The sequence below is a fragment of the Mesocricetus auratus genome, unplaced genomic scaffold, assembly GCF_017639785.1.
Source record: "Mesocricetus auratus isolate SY011 unplaced genomic scaffold, BCM_Maur_2.0 Super-Scaffold_100022, whole genome shotgun sequence".
Taxonomy (NCBI): Eukaryota; Metazoa; Chordata; class Mammalia; order Rodentia; family Cricetidae; genus Mesocricetus; species Mesocricetus auratus.
The window spans coordinates 32,272,745-32,293,044 of NW_024429203.1; the positions used below are offsets into that span (position 1 = coordinate 32,272,745).

The window sequence follows — 20,300 nt, forward strand, 5'->3', positions numbered from 1 at the left end:
CTTTAGTCCAGCTCATCCTTTTGGCTTGATCAGATATAAGGAATTATTCAAATACAGGGCATTCTGAAGTCTCAGAAGTTATGCTCTTCTTTGAACCAAGGGCAGTATAAAAACAGCCACATCATGATTTTAGAAATCTAGATCCAGTTTTCCAGTGATGTAAAGCTCAATAAAAAGGCATGTTAGCAATACACAAGCTGGGCAGTGGTGGCTCATGCCTGTAATCCCAGCACTTGGGAGGTAGAGGCAGCAAGTGGATCTCTGAGTTGGAGACCAGCCTGATACACAGTGAGTTCCAGGACAGGCAGGACTACAAAGAGAAACTCTGTCTCAACCCCCCCCAAAAAAAAAACCCAAAACAAAAAACAGTACAGGATTGTTTTTGGTTGCTTGGCATTTTTGGAACCCCAAACCCTCAGGTTTCCAGGCTCAGGGACTCTCTCTTCCTTGCTGCTATGATGATGAAGAGAACATAAAGCGCACATTGAAAAGCATTCTGACCACGTGAACATCTTGTTCAAGCTTACATACAGTGAACCATTACACCCTTCCATGTTCTGAAATTACTAGCACTGTGGATGGGCAGTGCCCATCAGATGCAAGTCTATTATACACTGGGTAGAATTTTGTTGACTTAAAAAATTCTAATGACTTACAGTATTTGGTAATTAGCTATACCATCTAATAGAATAAAACTTGAATAGGATTAAGTAAATTTAAATATAGTAATATTTGTATGTCTTCTTTTTTTTTTTTTTGGTTTTACGAGACAGGGTTTTGGAGGCTGTCGGTCCAGCCTGGCCTCGAACTCACAGAAATCCGCCTGCCTCTGCCTCCCGAGTGCTGGGATTAAAGGCGTGCGCCACCACCGCCCGGCCGTATGTCTTTTTTTTTAAACAGGGTCTCACCATGTAACTTTGGCTGTTCTGGAATTTGATCTGTAGATCAGACTGGCCTTAAATTCAGAGTGAGTTCCAGGACAGCCAGGACTGTTACCCAGAGAAATCCTGTCTCGAAAAACACTAAAGAAAAACAGAAATCCAGGCAAAATCTTTTTGCCTAGATCAAATATTGACTATTTTGGAATTATCACACCCTCCATGATGTATAAGAAATAGGTCAATTATATGTATGTATGCATACATAAGTACACACATACATATAACACACTATATATACATACATCTATATATATATATGTATATATATATATATATATATGGATAGATTTGGGGTTAAGGGTATACATGTTTGGCAGTCTTATTTTTGGGTTTTCATGACAGAGTTTCTCTGTGCAACAGCTCTGACTATCCAGGAATTCACTTTGTAGACTAGGCTTGACCTAGAACTCAGAGATCCACTTGCCTCTGCCTCCTGAGTGCTGGGATTAAAGGTATATGTCACCATGTCAGAATTATCACTCACTGTTGACACCTCCTCTACAAGGGTTAGGGAAATACCTCCTCTGTAAAGTAAAAGCAATTGATCAGCTTTATTTAACCTTTCACATACCTCAACCATGAACGCGTGCATACACACACACACACACACACACACACACACACACACACGTTTCTGCTCCTGCAAGGATCAGCTTTTGGGGGCCCATTCTCCCAGCTTCCTAATTCTTTTTTTCATTATTTATTATGGAGGGCACCAGATCTCATTACAGATGGTTGTGAGCCACCATGGGGTGCTGGGAATTGAACTCAGGACCTCTGTAAGAACAGCCACCGCTCTTAACCTCTGAGCCATCTCTCTAGCACCCAGCTTCCTAATTCTATTCTGAGTATAGAACACATCCTATCCTTCAGACCAGACTTTAGTCTTTATCCAGCATTACTATTATGAAAGGTGTCACTGAGAATAAAAAAATCACACTTTAAATTTCAATTGTTTAACTTGACAAGTAGACCACAGGTAAAACTGTTAGATATTCAGTATTTTAGGTCATGCCATTTTGGATGTGATGGAAGATTGAAATGTAAAATTTAGAAATGTAACAAGCAGTAAAAGTAGACGGCTTCATATGGGAAGGGGCAGTTTGAATGCATTCCCACAAAAGAGCCTGGGGATATAAAAATATCAACAATATAAATATTCAGAGCTTTTATAGTAGCATAATTTATATTCTCTTCATAAGCACTATTAAAAATGCACAAACCTAGAAAATATACAAGTGTTAATATTTTAAAATACAATCAAATACCTACTTCAGAGATTCACAAAAACATTATCAGATGTAACTTTTTGATTAGATTAATTTTCCAAGGGCTTTCTTCTCTATTGTTTATGCTTTAGAGGAACGGTGGTTCAAGGTAGAAGGACAGAAGGCAATGCCAACCAAGGACTCATCTGGGTCCATGAACATACATACCAACTTCTGTTACCTCCACACAGAAGTAGAAGGACAGAATACAAGAAAAGAAATTCTCACCAACTGTAAATATAATGTCCAGAAGCAGCTGCATCAGCAATACACTTGTATAGTGCTTTCTGTACTCCACTTGATTTTCAAAATAGTAATTCCATAAAATTCAATAAATGAGTCTAATAGGCTCAACTCGAGATCATAGGACATTCTTATGGTCAAATACTAACTAGTAGAGCAAAGGCAAGCTTAGAGCTATGTTCTCTGACTTCTTGCTTAATATTTTCTACACTATACCATTTTCAAACAAAGTTACTATAAGTTTAAGCATAAGAGTCTTACAATTTCAAAAAGGCAATTCCATTGGGTAATTAGATACCCTTCTGTGATTTATAGCATAGAACAGATATACATGTTATAAAATATTTAACACTGTGATCAAAATGTCCCTTCCATGCATGTTCAAGCAGTAAGTTAAAAATTAGACATGATCCCAGCACTCAGAAGCAGAAGCAGGCAAACCTTTGACTTCAAATCCAGCCTAGTCCACATATCAAGTTCGAGGCCAACAAGGGCAATCAGAGTGAAACCCTGTCTCACACTCTCTGCCAAAAAATGAAGTAACTGGGCATGGTGGCATATACCCAGCACTTGGGAGACGGAGACCAGTGGGTCTGAGCTATATAGCAAAACTGCAAAAAAGAAAGAAAAACTAGTTAAAAAAGAACTGAACTTATACATCATTTTATTCATTTAACTGAGTATTTTATCTTCTCTCCTGTTGATTAATGAGACTGTAAAATGAAATGTGAATGCTCAATCAAGTGGCTAACACCATTTTTCTTGTTCAGAACATCTTGTCCACTTTTCTTTTACTGGAAACAGGATAATTTTGGAAAAATTTTAAAATACTGCATGTATATTGATAATTTTTATAATAGTTTGAGGTAAACTGCACTTTTTTCTTTGAAAATGTCACTATTTTTTTTCTTGACTAAATTTGTGTTTGTTTTTCTTGGCTAAATTTGGACAGTGTACTATAATATCAAAGTACTTGCTCCTGAGTGATCCCTTTTGTGAATATTTGCTTAAAATATTTGCTTGAACATTTATATACCTTATCAAAGTTGAAGATTCCAGGGCCAATTAACCCAGGAACAAAAAACCTTACTATGTTCTAATAATAGCATATCTGTGCACTTTGAAATGAAAACTTTTATTTTATTCCTAGTTAGTACTTCTGAGACTTCTTATAAGTACTTTGCTGTCTCCCCTTCCAGTCTTGATGCTGGGGATTGAATCTAGGTTTTCAGAAACTAAGGAAACATTCTACCACTAAGCTATGGCCCCAGCCTGCAAGGTGTGTCTTATGCATTTTTCACATGATTTAGTGCATGTCCCTGCACTTTTTCATGTGTATTTGTGTGTGCACCTGTATGACAGCATGCATGTTGAGGTCAGGGAATGACTTCAAGGGAAGTAGGTTCTTTCCTTCTACCATGGGGTTCCAGAGATCAAACTCAAGTCTACAGATTTGGTGACAAGCTCCTTACCCACTGAGCCATCTTGTTGGTCCTTCAAGTGCACTTTATAATTCAATACTAATTAACTCAGGAGAACATAATCCTGATACATTTCTTTTCAACCAGACTACATGTATGAAAAAACATTTTCAACTGTCAAGAATAATACTGACATATCTGGACACTTAAGGTCAGCTGTACCCTAAGAAAGTAAGAGTGGATGTAATTTTGTAGAGTGGTTTCAGGAAAAAAGTTGTCTGCTTTACCTCCTAACTTAGCAGACTATGTTATCTGTTAGTGTTACTGGTGAGCACAGAGCCCTGTATCCAACAGCTTATGACAGTGATACCGTGGGTCTGGATGTTTCGTAGGTGTTCACTCCTTGTGCCGTTCTGCTGTAAATGTCGGCATTTATCCAGAAGCATCGTGGCCTGTCTGTGACAGTTCTTTGCCATGTTGAAGTCAGCAGAAGCACTCCTTCCTGGGCTTTACTGCTTCCTCAGAAGAATGCACAGTGTTTGGAACAAAACCACTTTTAACCCCTTCCCAGCCATCCTGAATACAAATCTCTCCCTTCTTAATAAGTTCATAGATGTCTCTTGTCAAGATTGTGAAGGACTCCTCAACGTTTGTAGCATCTTTTGCTGAGGTTTCTATGTACTTCATTCCACAGTCTGTTGACAGTTTCTCGGCTTCTTCCCTTGACACCTGGCGTTGTGAAGCTAAATCACATTTATGTCCCACCAGGAGAAATATAATATGAAAAGGCTGTACATGCATTTTTGCTTCTTCTAGCCAATCTTTCACATGTTCAAAAGACCGTCGGTTAGTAATGTCAAATACCAAAAATCCACCAACTGAGTTGCGATAATAGGATCGAGTTATTGATCTGAAAAATAAAAAAGATTGTGTAAGGACAATGCTCTTTTCTCCTCCTTTGAATATTGAAACACCAAAAGGAAATTTGAAGATAGCTTAATGTCACTTAAATAGAATTTATAAATCCGACATTGAAGTATCTTAGATGAACAAAAATATTCTGAGATTAACACATATGCCCATTTGGTATACAGATAGAATATTGAAGTTGTTTTTTTAGACACATAAGAACTTTTGTAGTATATCATCTTGCAGTATCTTATGAGGTTTTATTTTTTAAGTATTTGACAGAAGAGTTATTACAAAATTGGGTTAAAAACATAGATGAATAGAGAATAGGGATGTAACTCTGTAGTAGAGTGCCTAGCATGCAGGGAGCCCTGAGTTCCATCCCCAGCATCAAATATGGCATGTATGGTGACACACCTCTGTAGTCCCTTTGCACAGCGGGTGAATGTAAGAGAATGAGAAGTTCAAAGTTGAACTAAGAAGCTAACTCAGTTGGAAAAGCGTTTTCAATGAAGACACGAAGACCTGCGTTTGGTCCCTAGAACTCATAGAAAAAAGCCTGGTGTGGTGGCTCAAAATTGTAAGCCTAGCACTGGGGAGGCAGACCTCTGGGGCTTGCTGGCTGGACATCTAGTATATGTGAGTTCTAGGCCAGTGAGAGATTGGTTTAAAAGAAAACAAGATAGACAATAAAAGAGGAACACTATCTGAGACTGATTTCAGGCTTCCACACTCATCACACACACATGTGCTTGAGTACCTACACACACACACACACACACACACACACACACACACACACACACACAAGTCTTCTTTACCTACACAATGAGATTGAGACCAGCCTTGAGACAGCCAAAAACAACTCCAAACACAGACAAACAAATGGAGACGGTGTAAAGGGGGGGGTGTCATATAGCAATGCAGACTTAACGATCTTTCCTGTCCTGTAGTTCACCGGAGCTCTGTTCTAATAGCTAAGGAAAGAAAACTGTTGCATGTTCATTTTATCTTTTCCTACCTGGTTCTCATTTACCCTTTCTCCGTCTTTCACACTCCCATTTCTCCTTCAGTAGTTCAAGAGAGGTATTGTCTGAGAAGCCTTCCCCATTACTTACTCCTTTCTCAAATAATTCCATGGAATGGTTACCCCACTGCTATTACATTTGCATCAATTTTTGCAGTGTGCTGACTGGATGTAGCTCAATCCTGAAGGTCAAATATGTTTGATACATGTGTCTTATATCATATTGGCTTGTAGGTATCACAGAACATTTGCTATACAGGACTGACTAGTCAAAAGGGCAAAAGGAAGTGCTAAATGCCAAGGACCTCCCAAGTGTCAGAACCCAAGTTATCAATGCTCCACACTAAACTCATCTACTTGCCCAGGGCACAGAGACCTCTATGAAGGGACAGTAGAATGCCCTGGACCCTTGTACTCACTACACTATCCTCATTCCTAAAGCCACAGTAGTTCAGTGACCCAACATTGTGCCTGCCCTTGCTTCTAGGGCAGGTGTTTACAGTCATTGAATACTTGTCTAGCACTCATGAGGTTCCAGGTTCAATACTTAGTACTGCCAGGAAAAAAAATGACTTTGCTTTTTGAGTGTGAAGAAATATCTACCGCCCCCCTTTTATTCACTTGTCTTCCAGTTTTTCCTTAAAGTTCATAAAATATTCCCAGGTGGCTCTCCTACCTTCTCCTGTCCTTTCATCCATCTTTCTTATTTTGAGACATGGTTTTCTAAGCCCAGGCCAGCCTAGAACTGCTATGGGGCCCAGCTGTCTTCCCACATGTACCATCATGTGAGGTTCCACATGACAGTTTTTGAGGACTACACTACTGTACGATCATTGATGACGAGAAAAATTGTCTACCAATTTTGGCAGGATGTAAATAATCTAGTTCAATTAAGTTGCTGCTGTCTTGTTTTAGTCTGTGGGATAATTAATTTGTTATTGTTCTGCCACTCATCTATCTGTGTGTATATGAATTCTGGCAGGTGTACAGTATCATAAGATAAATCTAATTAAGACTATGTTGTTATGCGAAACTTCCAATCAGCACCAAATCTACCTTGCTCTCTATAACTTAACACCAGTGTAATTTTATTACATTTATTTACTTACCTTATTGTGTATGTATGTGTATGTTGTATATGTATTTGAGTATGTGCATACCATGGCACACATGTGGAGACCAGAGGACAACTTTCAAGGGTGGTTTTCTTCTTCCACCATCTGGGTTTTAGGGTCTGTGGTTGCTTGAAAGAAAATGGCCCCCAAAGAGAGTAGTGCTATGAGGAGTTGTGGCTTTGTTAGAATAGATGTGGCTTTGTTAGTATGGTATGTTTGTAGATATGTTCTTGATGGAGGAAGTGTGTCACTGTGGAGGCCAGCTTTGAGGGATCGTATATACTCAAGCCATGCTCAATGACACAGTCCATGTCCTGTTGCCTTCTGATCAAGATGTAGCTAGCACCAAGTCTGCCTGCACATTCCCATGCTCCCGGCCATGATGATAATGGACTGTACTTCTCAACTATAAGCCAACACTTCAGTTAAATATTTTCCCTTATAAGAGTTGCCATGAGTTGGTGACTCAGGCCTTTAATCCCAGCACTTGGGAGGCAGAGGCAGGTGGATCTCTGTGAGTCTGAGGACAGGCTGGTCTACAGAGCGAGTTCCAGGACAGCCTCTAAAACAATAGAGAAACCCTGTCTCAAAAAACAAAAACAAAACAAAAAAAAGAGTTGCCACGGTCATGGTGTCCCTTCACAGCAATAGAAACCATAACTAAGGCTGGGTGGTGGCGGTAGTGCACACCTTTAATCCCAGCATTTGGGAGGCAGAGGCAGGGGGATATCTGCGAGTTTGAGACTAGCCTGGTCTACAAGAGCTTGTTCCAGGACAGCCTCCAAAACCACAGAAAAAAACCCTGTTTTGAGAAACCCTCAAAAAACAAAAACAAATCAAAAAACAAACAAATAAAATTAAAAAAATAAAAAGAAAAATTTTAAAAAAAGAAAGAAATCCTAAGACAAAATTAAACTCAGGTCCCCAGGCTTGGTAGCATTTGCATTTACCTGCTGAGCCAACTCACCGGTTTCACCAGTTTAATTTTTTTTTGAAACAGGGTTTCTCTGTATTTTGGACGCTGTCCTAGAACTGGCTTGGTAGACCAGGCTGGCCTTGAACTCACAGAGATCCACTTGCCTCTGCCTCCTGAGCACTGGGATTAAAGGTGTACGCCACCAACACCCAGCTCACCAGATTAATTTTTAAAAGCAAACCTTTTGTGCTTGAAAACTCCGTGTTGAGAAGATTATTTACTGCAAGCTTTTAAAGATTTTCCTGGGACATGTGAACTTGGGAGAGAGCTCAGTAGTTACAAGTATGTGCCGATCCCTGAGGACCTGAGTTTGGTTTCCAGTACCCACGTTAGCTCACAACTGCCTGTAACTTCAGCTCCGGGAGATCAGATGTCTCTGCACTTTGAGGGCACCTACATTCAAATGTATATACTTACATGGAGATACAAGTATGCATAATTTAAAATAATAGAGCCTGAACAAGGACGACACCGACAGACATGCTATTGTGGAAGGGGACAGCTAAAGTTTAACCCTAGATGAAGAATGCTGGGTGGAAGAAGTTGCTTTCCCTGGAAAAACCATTCCAAGTTGTCAGCCCTGCAAACAAACAGCTTGTATTTATTTATTTAGGGACACACACACACCCCAACATCAACAGTTAAAGAAAAAAGACTCTGGGTTTGAAAGAGTAAGGTCAGGAGATACATAGGCGGTCTTAGAGAGAGGAAAGGGAAATGATGTAATTGCATTAATGGATCTTTCAAAAGTCACTGGGATGTAATACAAATTAACTGAGCTGAGCAGTGGTAGTGCACGCTTTTAATCTCAGTACTCTGGAGGCAGAGGCAGGTGGATCTCTGTGAGTTTGAGACCAGTCTGGTCTACAGAGTGAGTTCCAAGACAGCTAGGGCTACACAGAGAAACCCTGTCTGAAAACAAACAAACAAACAAACAAACAAGCAAATTAACTGCATGACCTCATTACATCACCAAGATATTTAGAGTTATGCTATTTCAAATTAATTTTGAAATAATTACAAATTAAAAAATGAGTTACCACCCAAAAAATGAAAATTCAGTGTTGAAATATTTGCATATATATGCATATATGTATACATACACATACACACACATATATTTATATATCTATATCAGATCTAATGGTACCAGCCTCAAGTGTAAACCGAGACTGAGATGTTCAATTAAGCCCAGGGAGGACTCCAATGGATAATGATAGGAGTGGCATTCTGGAATAGAGGCATGCTCTTCATCAAAGGCTATTACTCTTTTGAAAAATAGTTCTTGGCTCCTAACCTGGCTTTGAAAGAAACTAAATGCCCATTTGTAGAACACCAAACGACTATGGGTATTCTTTGATGCACCAGCCTTGAGCTCTGTCATCACCCATCCACCCCATCTCACCCCCCCACACACACACCGAGAGCGGGGGGAGGTCAAGTTAGCACCAGTCTGCCCTACTCTTTGGAGCACTTAAAGCTAAGTAGAAAAGGGAAACTCTTCTATTTTGAAAGCTTCTAGTGCTACAACTCATTGCCCACTGTTTCTAGAGGCTAGATGTGGCTCAATATCCACAACAATTCATTAGCACAGGCTAAGGGTTTGTCGTGTTGAAAAAAAAAACAATAATCACCATCTACTTATAAAGAGGTTCAAGGGGCATGTTGATGAACATGTAATAAATAGTAATGAACTTTTGTAGCTTATATGAAAGCCTATGAAAAGGCTCCTCCATACAGGAATTCTTGATAATTTGCAAAACAGAATATCCTGTCCTGCCCTTATCAGTAAAGATTTCCACTCTAGTTTGAATTCAAAGTGGCCAGGGGAGTGAGCTGTGCCAGGGCTCAAGGGTCTTCCTTTTACCCAGGTTGGCTTAGACAGTCACTGTTTGTTCCAGCAACTGCTGATGTGAGAAATTGCATGTTCTCACTATAAAGGATACACTCTGAAATCTAGGCATCTTAGTAACTATCCACAAAATCACAGAATGCCGCATTCCTTGCTGTGTTATTACCTATATGGCACCAATTAAAGTATTCAGTTAATCATGGTGAAGATGGGAAATGGGCTGATGTCAACCATGGGATTCCAAGAACTATCATCGAGAGGCAGCTGGTTCTATACAACTGTGGAGTGGCTCTTGAGGATTTACATATTCAACATCCAGGGGATTCCACTTTGCAGGATTTTGACATGATCCTTGAGGATGCATGCATCCTAAACTAACGAGTAGTACAGGAGGGGTGTTTTCTCTATGAGCCACAGTTGTTCTGTGGGAAGCAATGGGTGAAGACTGGGTGATGAAGCCTTTCTCAACTGCATTTAATGAGCCACTGAATCCTATTTTATTTTCAAATATCTTTTCCATTTTCTGCTAGTGACTCACACTGTAGCCCACTAGGCCTCGAACTCTAGACAATTCTTCCGTCATGTCCTCCCAAGAACTGGGATTATGAGTCACCATGTTTGGCTCCTGAGTCACTAAATATTTTGGAGGCTTTTAATCTCTTTAAATTTTGCTGATAAAGAAGTTTTTGCAGTCGGGGAGGAATGCTTTCACTAGAGCACACTGTAATTCTTCTTCTGACTTAGTCCAGTCTGCCAACTGGCTCCTTGCAGCTTTTTTTTTTTTTTTTCTGAGACAGAGTTTCTCTGTATTGTTTTGGAGGCTGTCCTAGAACTCAGTCTGTAGACCAGGCTGGCCAGAGTTTCTTTTTTAAATTCGTTTTTTAAATTCCTGATAGAATATTCCAGTATTCTATCTACATGCATGCCTGTACACCAGAAGAGAGCATCAAATCTCATTGTAGATGGTTGTGAGCCATCATGTGGGTGCTGGGAATTGAACTCAGGACCTCTGGAAGAGCAGCCAGTGCTCTTAACTTCTGAGCCATCTCTTCAGCCCTCTGCTCCTTGGAGCTTCAATGGCAGTGGGTGAACATGTAGGTAAGGGGCAGTACCATCATGTGAGGACCATAGTCTTCCTACAGTTGTTGCTGCTCAGAACTCATGGGATCTACTGCTCCTTCCAAACTTAGTCCTCCAGCTTAGGAACTATCTTATCCTAGCCTATCTATCAAGGCAGCCTAAAAAGGGATCTAAGCAAATTTCACCTTTTATGAAGATCCTCAAGATGCTCATATCTAGGGCACCCAGGACATAATTGGCAGAGGAAATTTGTACAGACCTTGTCTAGGAAAAAAATGCTAGAAATCAAAGTCACAAATACTTCATAACTTTCAACATGGTTTTACAAGGATCAATTTAAAAAAATATATGGCCACAGATAATGCTAATGTACTGTATATTTTTTAAATATAGAAAATAATGTCTGTATTTTCATCATAAAAATGTTGTCTGAGGTAAACTAGTGTAATCATATTTAAACATTAGACAATAAATATGTGTATCAAAATGTCATGGCATCCTATAAACATGTACAATTTTGCTTGTGTTATCAAAAAAAAATAAATCTAATAAATTATAGAGAAATGAAAACCAGCAGGAGATCTTCCTACATGTTAATCAGTCAGACTATCTTTCATTATGATAAATACCCAAGAAAAACAATTTAAGCAGGAAAATATTTATTTTCGCTCACAGTTTCAGAGGTTTATGCCCAGAGTCCCCTGTTAGAAGAAAAGCACCATGGCAGTCAGGGTGTGTGAGCAGAACTGCTCACCTCAGGGTGGTAGCGATGGAGAAGGTGGGAAGAGGGAGAGGAGAGGGCTGTAGGGATAGAGAGGGAGGGGAAGGGATAGACAGAGGGAGATGCAGAGAGAGGAAGAGAACACATTCCAGGGACAAGGCATATATTTCAGTGACATTGCGTCCAACCATTCTTCACATTGCCATCATACTATGACACCATTTGGGATTAGACTATCAGATCAGGATTCAGTCACTTCTCCCAGACCCATTGACTGGAAACCAAGTCCCTTTCATACAAGTTTTGGGGACATCTCAGACTGGAGTAACATTTCTTTAATTTTTTTTTTCAAGACAGGGTTTCTCTGTAACAGGCCTAGCTGTCCTGGAACTCGCTCTGTAGACCAGGCTGGTCTCGAACTCACAGAGATCTGCCTCCCTCTGCCTCCCCAGTGCTGGGATTAAAGTCACCACTCAGCTTAATTTTTAAATTTTAAGTGTATGGTGAGGTACTGTTAATTTTAAGGACAATGTTGCTCAGATCTTCAGGTATCTAAATTTAGATATCTGACCACCATTCTATTTCCTGCTATTTTTAGGTTTGACAAGTGCTTCTAATAGTGGAGTCGTGCATTATCTGTCCTCTGTCAGCTCTCTTGTCTCTTTGTCTCTTTCCAAGATCTCACTGTATAGCCGGTCAGGCCTCAAACTCATAGTTAGCCTTGGCCTTCTAAGTGCTGGGATTATAGATGTGCAACCATGCCCAGTATAACTACATAAAAAGTTTTAGCTGGCCGGGCGATGGTGGTGCACACCTTTAATCCCAGCATTTGGGAAGCAGAGGCAGGCACCTAGTCCACACAGCAAGTTCCAGGACAGGCTCCAAAACAATACAGAGAAATCTTGTCTCAAAAATCCAAAGGAAAAAAAAGGTTTTAGCTGTTGAGTTTTCTCCACCCCCGACAAGATAATATACACATGAGTGATTGCTAGCAGCCTCAGAGCCCACTTGCATTTACAAAGATTTGTTTAATGTATGATTAACGTAAGGAACTGGGAGCAAACTGCTGTGGGGAATTTGGAGTCTTTTGGCACACACACACAAAAACTACTATTGATATTCTAAAAAAATATAAATGATTTCTCAGGCAGATACCTAATTTTCTGGCAGGCACCAAAAACAAGATGATGTTGCTATATGGACTCCACAGGCCCTGGTGCACGCAGGATTTATAGCAGTGACATATCTAAAACTTTAAATGTACGTGGTAAGATTATGTAGTGTTTACACGTCATCATGTACTTTGCTGGATGCGTGTTAGACTCTCTAAAATACTGGGCACATGCTGGCTTGGCTTAAATGAATCAGATGCTCCACCTGGAAATGCCCTTCCTGTGGCTCTGCCAACTGAAAAATAGGTGTTTAGAAGACAGAAGTACTTTGACACTAAAGACTGTTGGCAGCTAGCAGCCCACAAATGCATTAGCCTCTCTTCCAGCCAGGGTTGCATATTCGACTGCCCTTGTGGGAATAGGTATTGTGTTGATGCTTCACTGGCCTGATTCTCCTGTCTTGTGATGCTGGCCCTTAGGATGACTTCAGGGGCTTACAACCGAAGACTCCCCTCTCATTTTATCAGGACTCAGTCTCTGCCCTTGGCCGAGGATTCTGACATGTGAACTTCACCCAAACATGAGTAATTCCAGCATCTTCCCATTAAAAAAAAGTCAGGCTGTGGTTACAGAGGCTCCAAGGAATACGGACAAGGAACTAATGGAGCCCCTTTTCCCTTTGAACATGTCAGTCAGTCAGCTCCCCTGTGGACACCTTTTACCTCCCTTTCATGGCACATCCTCAATGGTGACAGTGCTTCTTGCCACTCCCAATACTCTATTTGCTATTTTTGTTCTTATTCTCCATAGCAGTTAATACATATGACACACTATATATTTTTTCAGCCTATTTGATTATATCTCAACCCCTGCTACCATTATAAAAAAGGTCCACAGAGCTAGTCGTGGTGGTGTATGGCTATAATCCCAAGACTGAGAGGCAGAGGCAGGAGTGTCATAAGTTCAAAGCCAGCCCTGGCTATGTACTAAGACCCTGCACAAACAAATCCATGCCATTTTACATGAGTGTTGGGGATTTGAACTCAGGTCCTCATGCTTGAACAACAAACTCTTTACTCAATGAGCCGTCTACACAGCCCCTATTCCAGTGTGTTCTGGTATCTTTCACAGAAGAATAATATCCAACTTCTCAACATTACTTTTTTCATATAATAAAAGGGAATAATCAGAGGGCTGTCATTCCCTGTTGCCAAAGATACATGTTGTCATTCTGGTATTACAACCACTATGTAGAGCAGTTTTCCCCTTTGTTTCCTGAATATAGCAGTGAGCAAGGTAATAGTTTGGATGTCTATTAAGTTTGGAATGGGCGCTGTGTTGTTTGGAAACAAAGACTTTCCAGGATAGAAACTGCATTACAGTTTGCTTCAACCATAACAGGAAGTCTGGCATAGAAAGAGCACTAAACACAATGTTAAGAGACCTGGGGGGCTGGAGATGGCTCAGAGGTAACAGCACTGACTGCTCTTCTACAGGACCCATGTTCAGTTCCAAGTAGCCATCATAACTCCAGTCCCAGGGCATCTGATGCCCTCTTCAGACCTCCATGGGCACTGCATACATGTGGTATACAGGCACACACACATGAAATAAAAATAAATAAAACCAAGGGAAAGAGAACTGAGGGGTTTTCTTGTTTGTTTTTAAAGACAGGATTTCTCTGTGTAGCCATGGCTGGCCTTGAACTCACAGAGATCCACTAGTCTCTGCCTCCCAAGTGATGGGATTAAAGGCGTGTGCCATCATCACCCAGCAAGAACTGAGTTCTTATGCAAACCAGCTATGGGCTATAAGATCTTGTGTAAGTCAAAGACTCTCTATTCATTAATTATTACTTAGAAAATAGCATTTGAAGCTGCTGGTGGTGGCACACACCTTTCTTTAATCCCAGAATTTGAGAGGTACAGGCAGGCAGATCTCTATGAGTTCAAGGCCGGCTTGGTCTACAGAGTAAGTTCCAGGACAGCTAGGACTGTTTCAAAGAGAAACCCTGTCTCAACCTCCTTCGCAAAAATTGGCATTTGAGAAGTAGAGACGGGGCTGGAGAGATGGCTCAGAGGTTAAGAACACTGGCTGCTCTTCCAGAGGTCCTGAGTTCAATTCCTAACAACCACATGGTGGCTCACAACCATCTATAATGAGATCTGGTGCCCTCTTCTGGCCTGCAGGTGTACATGCAGGCAAGACACTGTGTACATAATAAATAAATAAATCTTAAAAAAAAAAAGTAGAGACAGGAGGATCAGTTTAGTTTTAAGGGAACGACTACAAAGTGAGTTTGAGCCAGCCTGGATTTCATGAGACCATTTCTCAATAAAAATATATAAATTTAGTTTAATAAAAAAGAAGAAAGCCTTCTCTCTAGTGACACCTAATAACATATTAAAAACTATGCCAAGGAAAAATGGCAGGCAATACCTATAATGTGAGGATCTATCATCTTTCTTCATAATACCTTTTTCAGCTAAGAAAGTTCTTAGGGGCCACCTAATTTACCCTTTTGCAGCATTCTCTCTTGGTTTCACTTCTTGAGTTCAGTTTGGGTCACTTACTACACTTATCTGAGGCCATGAAGCTATGCTTCAGCCGTACCTACATGACTCCATATCACACTAAGCCCTGTAAAAACAGATACATTGGAGGGGCTAAAGAATCAGGAAAGGAGGCTGGGAAATGGCTCAGTGGGTAAATGCTTCCCTTGCAAGTATAAAGGCCTGAATTTGGATCCCTAGCCCCTGTGTAAAAAAAAAAACAGGCATGGCAGTGTGCACCTGTAAGCTCATCCCTGAGACAGACAGGAGGAGCCCCTAAGTTAACTAACCACAGTCCTTACAGCCTACAGCCTTTTGCTAAGCTAACTAGCCAGCTAACTCATTTATGTAGGTCTGCTATTGCTTCAAATCTGAAAAAGATGAAAGCAATTTATTAAAGGAGCCTTTCCCAAAGCATACTATACTCCTGCACACTAGTTATCCCTAATTGGGTATTTTGAAAATAGCCCAAGTAAATCTGTTAATTTAATCAAAGTTAAATACATTTCTTTGCTGCAATATTTCTTAGCATCTTTCTTCCTATAGTGCTGGGATCAAACCTAGGGCCTTGAGGAATGGCAAACAAGTACTCTGCCACTGAGCTACAGTTTTACTCCATGGTATTTTAAGACAAAGACTTGCTATGCAGCCTATGCTGGCTTCAAATGTACAATCCCGCCTCTGCTTCCCAGGTGTTTAGATCACAGGCATACACAACATGCCAGGAGTCTTAGAGGCTTTGGTATGGAGTCTTTAGGAGATATTATAGAGATGTCTAAACTCACATGATTATACAAGTCATCCTTTGAAAAGAATCCCAGGGGATGTGTGTTCTTACAGAGTACATCTTGAGAGCACTGGGGGAAGAAGACAGTATTCTCTGAGTATTATAATTGATTGCTATAATTGTACTACCCCAAAGATCAGACAATATGAAAAAAAGGTCAAATTTGGTTTGAAATCTGGAAGTTTCATAGTATGTGTGTATTCAAAATTGCTACTACGCTTTTTCAACTCTCTGTGTTAGACTGCTTTCTGCTGCTATGACAAAATGTCTGAGGCTGGATACAGTACAAAGGAAAGCAGTTCATCTAGCTCAGTTTTGGAGGCTGAAAGTTCAAACAGCATAACACTAGGTTTAGTGAAGGCCTCTTTAGCTGGTAGGTGACATCTTGGTGGCAGTATGTCTGAGAGAAAGACATCATATACCCAAACAAGGTCCCAGAAAGCTGGGAGTGGCCAGGCTCATTCTTTTCTTGAGAACTTAATTTGTATGAAACTAACCGAGGTTCCACGAGAAAGTACTTTTTAGAATTCTCTATTTTAGATTTTTATTTCATGAATTTATTCATGAGGGGACACACCCCAGTACACACATAGCGATCAGAAGCCAATGCTCTCTTTATACCATGTGGGTCCTAGGAATCAAACTTAGGTAACCAGGTTTGGCAGCAGGTACCTTTACCCACAGAGCCATCTTGCAGATCCTCCATGAGAAATTACTTGATCCCTCCAAAGGATGATGCAGCCAATGACCCAATAACTTTACTTTATAGACCCCCACCTTTTAGAAGCTCCAATACCTCTTACCAATTACACTGGTGGAGCCGGTTGAAACTGGTGGTGTCAACACAAGAAGGACAGACCATAGCACTTTATATCATATAAATGTATTTTGTAGAAAGAAATCAAAATTTATATTCTTCTGCTTAACACCTTTAATATTTTTAACCCTTCCAGCTGGCATTGGTGGCACACACCTTTAATCCCAGGACTTGGGAGACAGTGAATTCGAAGCTAGCCTGGTCTCCAGAGTGTGTCTCAAACAGACACTGCACTAAACATTGTTTTTATTTCCTGCTAAACTTTTCCCACTACATTTAAAAATTATAAAAAGTGGTGATTGCTAGTTCCCCTCTAACATTCACAATTCTAGACTCCCCTTCCCCACTTCCTAGACACACAGTGGCCCTTACTTACTGAACTAGGGTTCTTCATGGAATCTTAAGTATTGTATAAACCAAATCAATATCCCTGATTTTCTTCTTTTATTTTTTTTAGACAGGATCTCGATGTGTAGCACTTGGCCCACAACTTGTATGGCCTAGAACTTAGAGACTTACTTGTTTACCTCTCCTTCCCAAAAGCTGGAATTAAAGGCTTGTATTACCATTCCCAGTGTTGTAACCCTTTTGAGACAAGTCTGGTTGTGTAGCCTGGGTTGGCTACACAAGATCCTCCTGCTTCAACCTTGGAAGGATAGGCAAGTGTCACCATGCCCAGCCAATGTTGTCCCTTTTTATTATTCAAGTGGTTAAAATCCACTAGAATGTTAATTTAAATACTGAAGGGAAACTAGTCATGATAATTACCAGTTGGGAATTTCATTGTTCTGCAATATATTTGTTTATGCTTTCCAACTACACCATGAGCTCTCTAAAGTAAGCTCCTCTTATGCTTTATGTCTAATCACCAATAAACCTTCTAATACAATAGTTCCCACAAATTCCTCAGGGGATGATTGCAATGACAGGCATATAGCTCCAAATGCCCTTGAATGTAATAAAACGTGCCAGGAGATCCATGATTCAAAATAAATATCTGCATTTTTCTAGAAGATGCAAGATGATGTAACCATAATTGTGTTGAATGCAGTTTTATGGTGAAGTGTTAAGGTAAATTCTAGAAAGGCAAGTATTGAAGGTAGCTACTAAAATATGTATGTATTTATGAATATATCATTGGTAAAGAGTCAACATAACAAAATATGACTCATTGTAAACATTCTCTAACTGTCCTTCCATTATTATGGGGCAGTTACTGGCTGGTTTTAATAATGTATATATAAAATGAATTGCTATTTATATTCTTATCAAAGGTGTTACAAAACTGTCAACTAGCAAAGGTCTTTGCATTCTAATAGATTAATGATCCTTTATTTTCCTGTCAATAGGTTGAGGAATTACTTTTAAGTAAGTAGACACAGAAGATTTTACCACTTTTAGGACACAGCAAGCACTCTCAGTAAATGCTTTTTTTTTCCTGACCCTGAAATATCTCAAAGTTCAACTCTGAGTAAGATCACAAATGGAAGATGCTGTAACTGACCTCAAGAGTGGTTAAACTGGAAGGAATCTTAGAAATCATGGGGATATCTTCATTTTACAGATGAGGCACAGCAAGTTTTACAAACTGTTTCAATCAGAGGAGGCTGATTGAAAAGGGAACACAAATGTCTTCATAGAATTCTAAACAACATCAAAAAACCTTCAACACCTGTGAAAGCTAGCCTTACTATTTTCCTACTTCCCACACAAAAGTAAAAACAAACAAACAAAAAAACCTAATATACAAGCAAGCAAGGCAGTTCCCTTATTATCTCCTCGAATTAGTGTCAGGCCCAGGAATGGAAGCCAAAAATTTCAATGTTGGACCTTCTATATATGTAGAATGCACTCATTCGGAATAGATGCTGTTTGGGAGTGAGGGGAAGCCATGTTCTGGAAGTTCCTTAATGGAGTTCTTTATTTCACAAGCAGAGTACTTACTGAGAGATGTGAAAATGCTTGCCTACAGGAGTTCAATTGATCATGTGATTTAAAGAAACAAAACAATACATTGCCAGTTTCCTTACCTCCCTCTAAAATAAAGTACTTTTCCATCTCAGAAACTGGAAATACGCTTTAAATGCGATCTAATCTCACATATCCAAGGAATTCTGTTTCTGTAACGTCTGTCATCTTTGTACAATCTTTCAGGTTCCTCAGTGGACATTTAGAATGAGACTATTTACTTGAGACCCTCTTCATTTAGAAAAGTATTTTCTCTTGTTATCATGCCGGAGCGTTAAGTACCGATCAATGAAATAAAGGGAAAGTTGCAGACAAAACGCAATATTTTTCACATCAAAGCATACCAAAGATGACAAACTTTAAAGGCAACTCCACCCTTCAAACACAAACACATACACAAACACCCAGTTGTGTCGTTGACTCCGAATTTGTATTTAGTTGTTTTCCAGGACCCAAGGGTCATGGCCCAGTATTTTCTGATGACCACAGTTGGTGCTGTCAGATGTTCAAACCGATTACCGCATGGATCTCTCTGTGAACCGTTCCGAGGGAGCCCAGGCCACAACCCCGGCTGGACTTCTGCTTGCTGAGAACTAAAGATTTATCACAGACTAGGGAACCCCACTAGGCATTTCCCCCGGCCCGAAAGAGGCTTGGTCAAGGCTGGAGAGGGGAATCTAGGAGGAAGGTCGTTGAATAAGGGCGTATGTGCGAAGTCGAGTTTGAAGAGAAGGCAGCGGTGGACCCAAAGGGACCAAACGCCTAGAAGAGCAGATAGAGCTGGAGAAGACTAGGCGGCCCAGGTTCGGACGGGAAAGGAGACAGAAAGGGAAAGGGGCAGGAATCCGCGCTAAAGAAAGAAGAAACTGCGGAGGAGGAAGTAGCCCCTGGAAGGGGAGGGGCGAAGGGGAAGCGAGCACCGAGCGCTAGCACTTTCGAGAGCCCGTAGCTGGTGCCTCCCTACCTGAAGCGCTCCTGCCCCGCCGTGTCCCAGAGCTGCAGCTTGATCCTCTTGCCCGGCTCAATCTCCAGCAGGCGCGAGAAGAAGTCGACTCCAACCGTGGGGTCGCAGGCTGGGGAGCGCAGCCCTGGGAAGCGGCCCTGGGTGAAGCGGTGCAGGAGGCACGACTTGCCCACCGTGGAGTCCCCGATCACGATGAGGCGGAACTGATAGATCCAGATAGTCTCCATGGCTTATGTGCCCTGCGCGTTCAGGGGCAAGTTCTACCACGGGAACTGTCCCTTCAGCACCTCCGCGGTGCGCGCCCGCTGGCTTCCAGCATTTTCCTGCGGCTGCGGCCGCCGCCTGGTCGCCGCCCTCTGGGTAGGGAGGGGCGGGACCGCGGGCAGGGGGCGTGGACTTGTTCTGCCTGGGGCGGGTCTTGAAGATAAGGGCGGGGCCACAAGTTAGGGCGGGATAGCAGGTAGAAGTGTTTTCATGAGCTGGAGGCGCGGATCCAACTTGCAGAGGCGGTGTCTCGGGCTGAGGGTGGGGCCCCAACCATAAGGGG

General features: G+C 41.0%; 2 protein-coding genes across 2 annotated transcripts in view; one reads left to right on the forward strand and one right to left on the reverse strand.

Annotated features, from left to right (window-relative positions):
- The window catches only part of Slc35f2 (solute carrier family 35 member F2), a 136,096-nt gene that overhangs the window by 19,690 nt on the left and 96,106 nt on the right, over nucleotides 1-20,300 (forward strand). The window lies entirely within an intron of this gene.
- Nucleotides 926-20,096, reverse strand: Rab39a (RAB39A, member RAS oncogene family). Its single transcript, XM_005069542.4, has 2 exons — nucleotides 19,754-20,096; nucleotides 926-4,783 (listed from the first exon to the last, which is right to left on the reverse strand). The coding sequence occupies exons 1-2, from the start codon at nucleotides 19,978-19,980 to the stop codon at nucleotides 4,357-4,359; spliced, it is 654 nt and encodes a 217-aa protein (XP_005069599.1). The 5' UTR covers nucleotides 19,981-20,096; the 3' UTR covers nucleotides 926-4,356.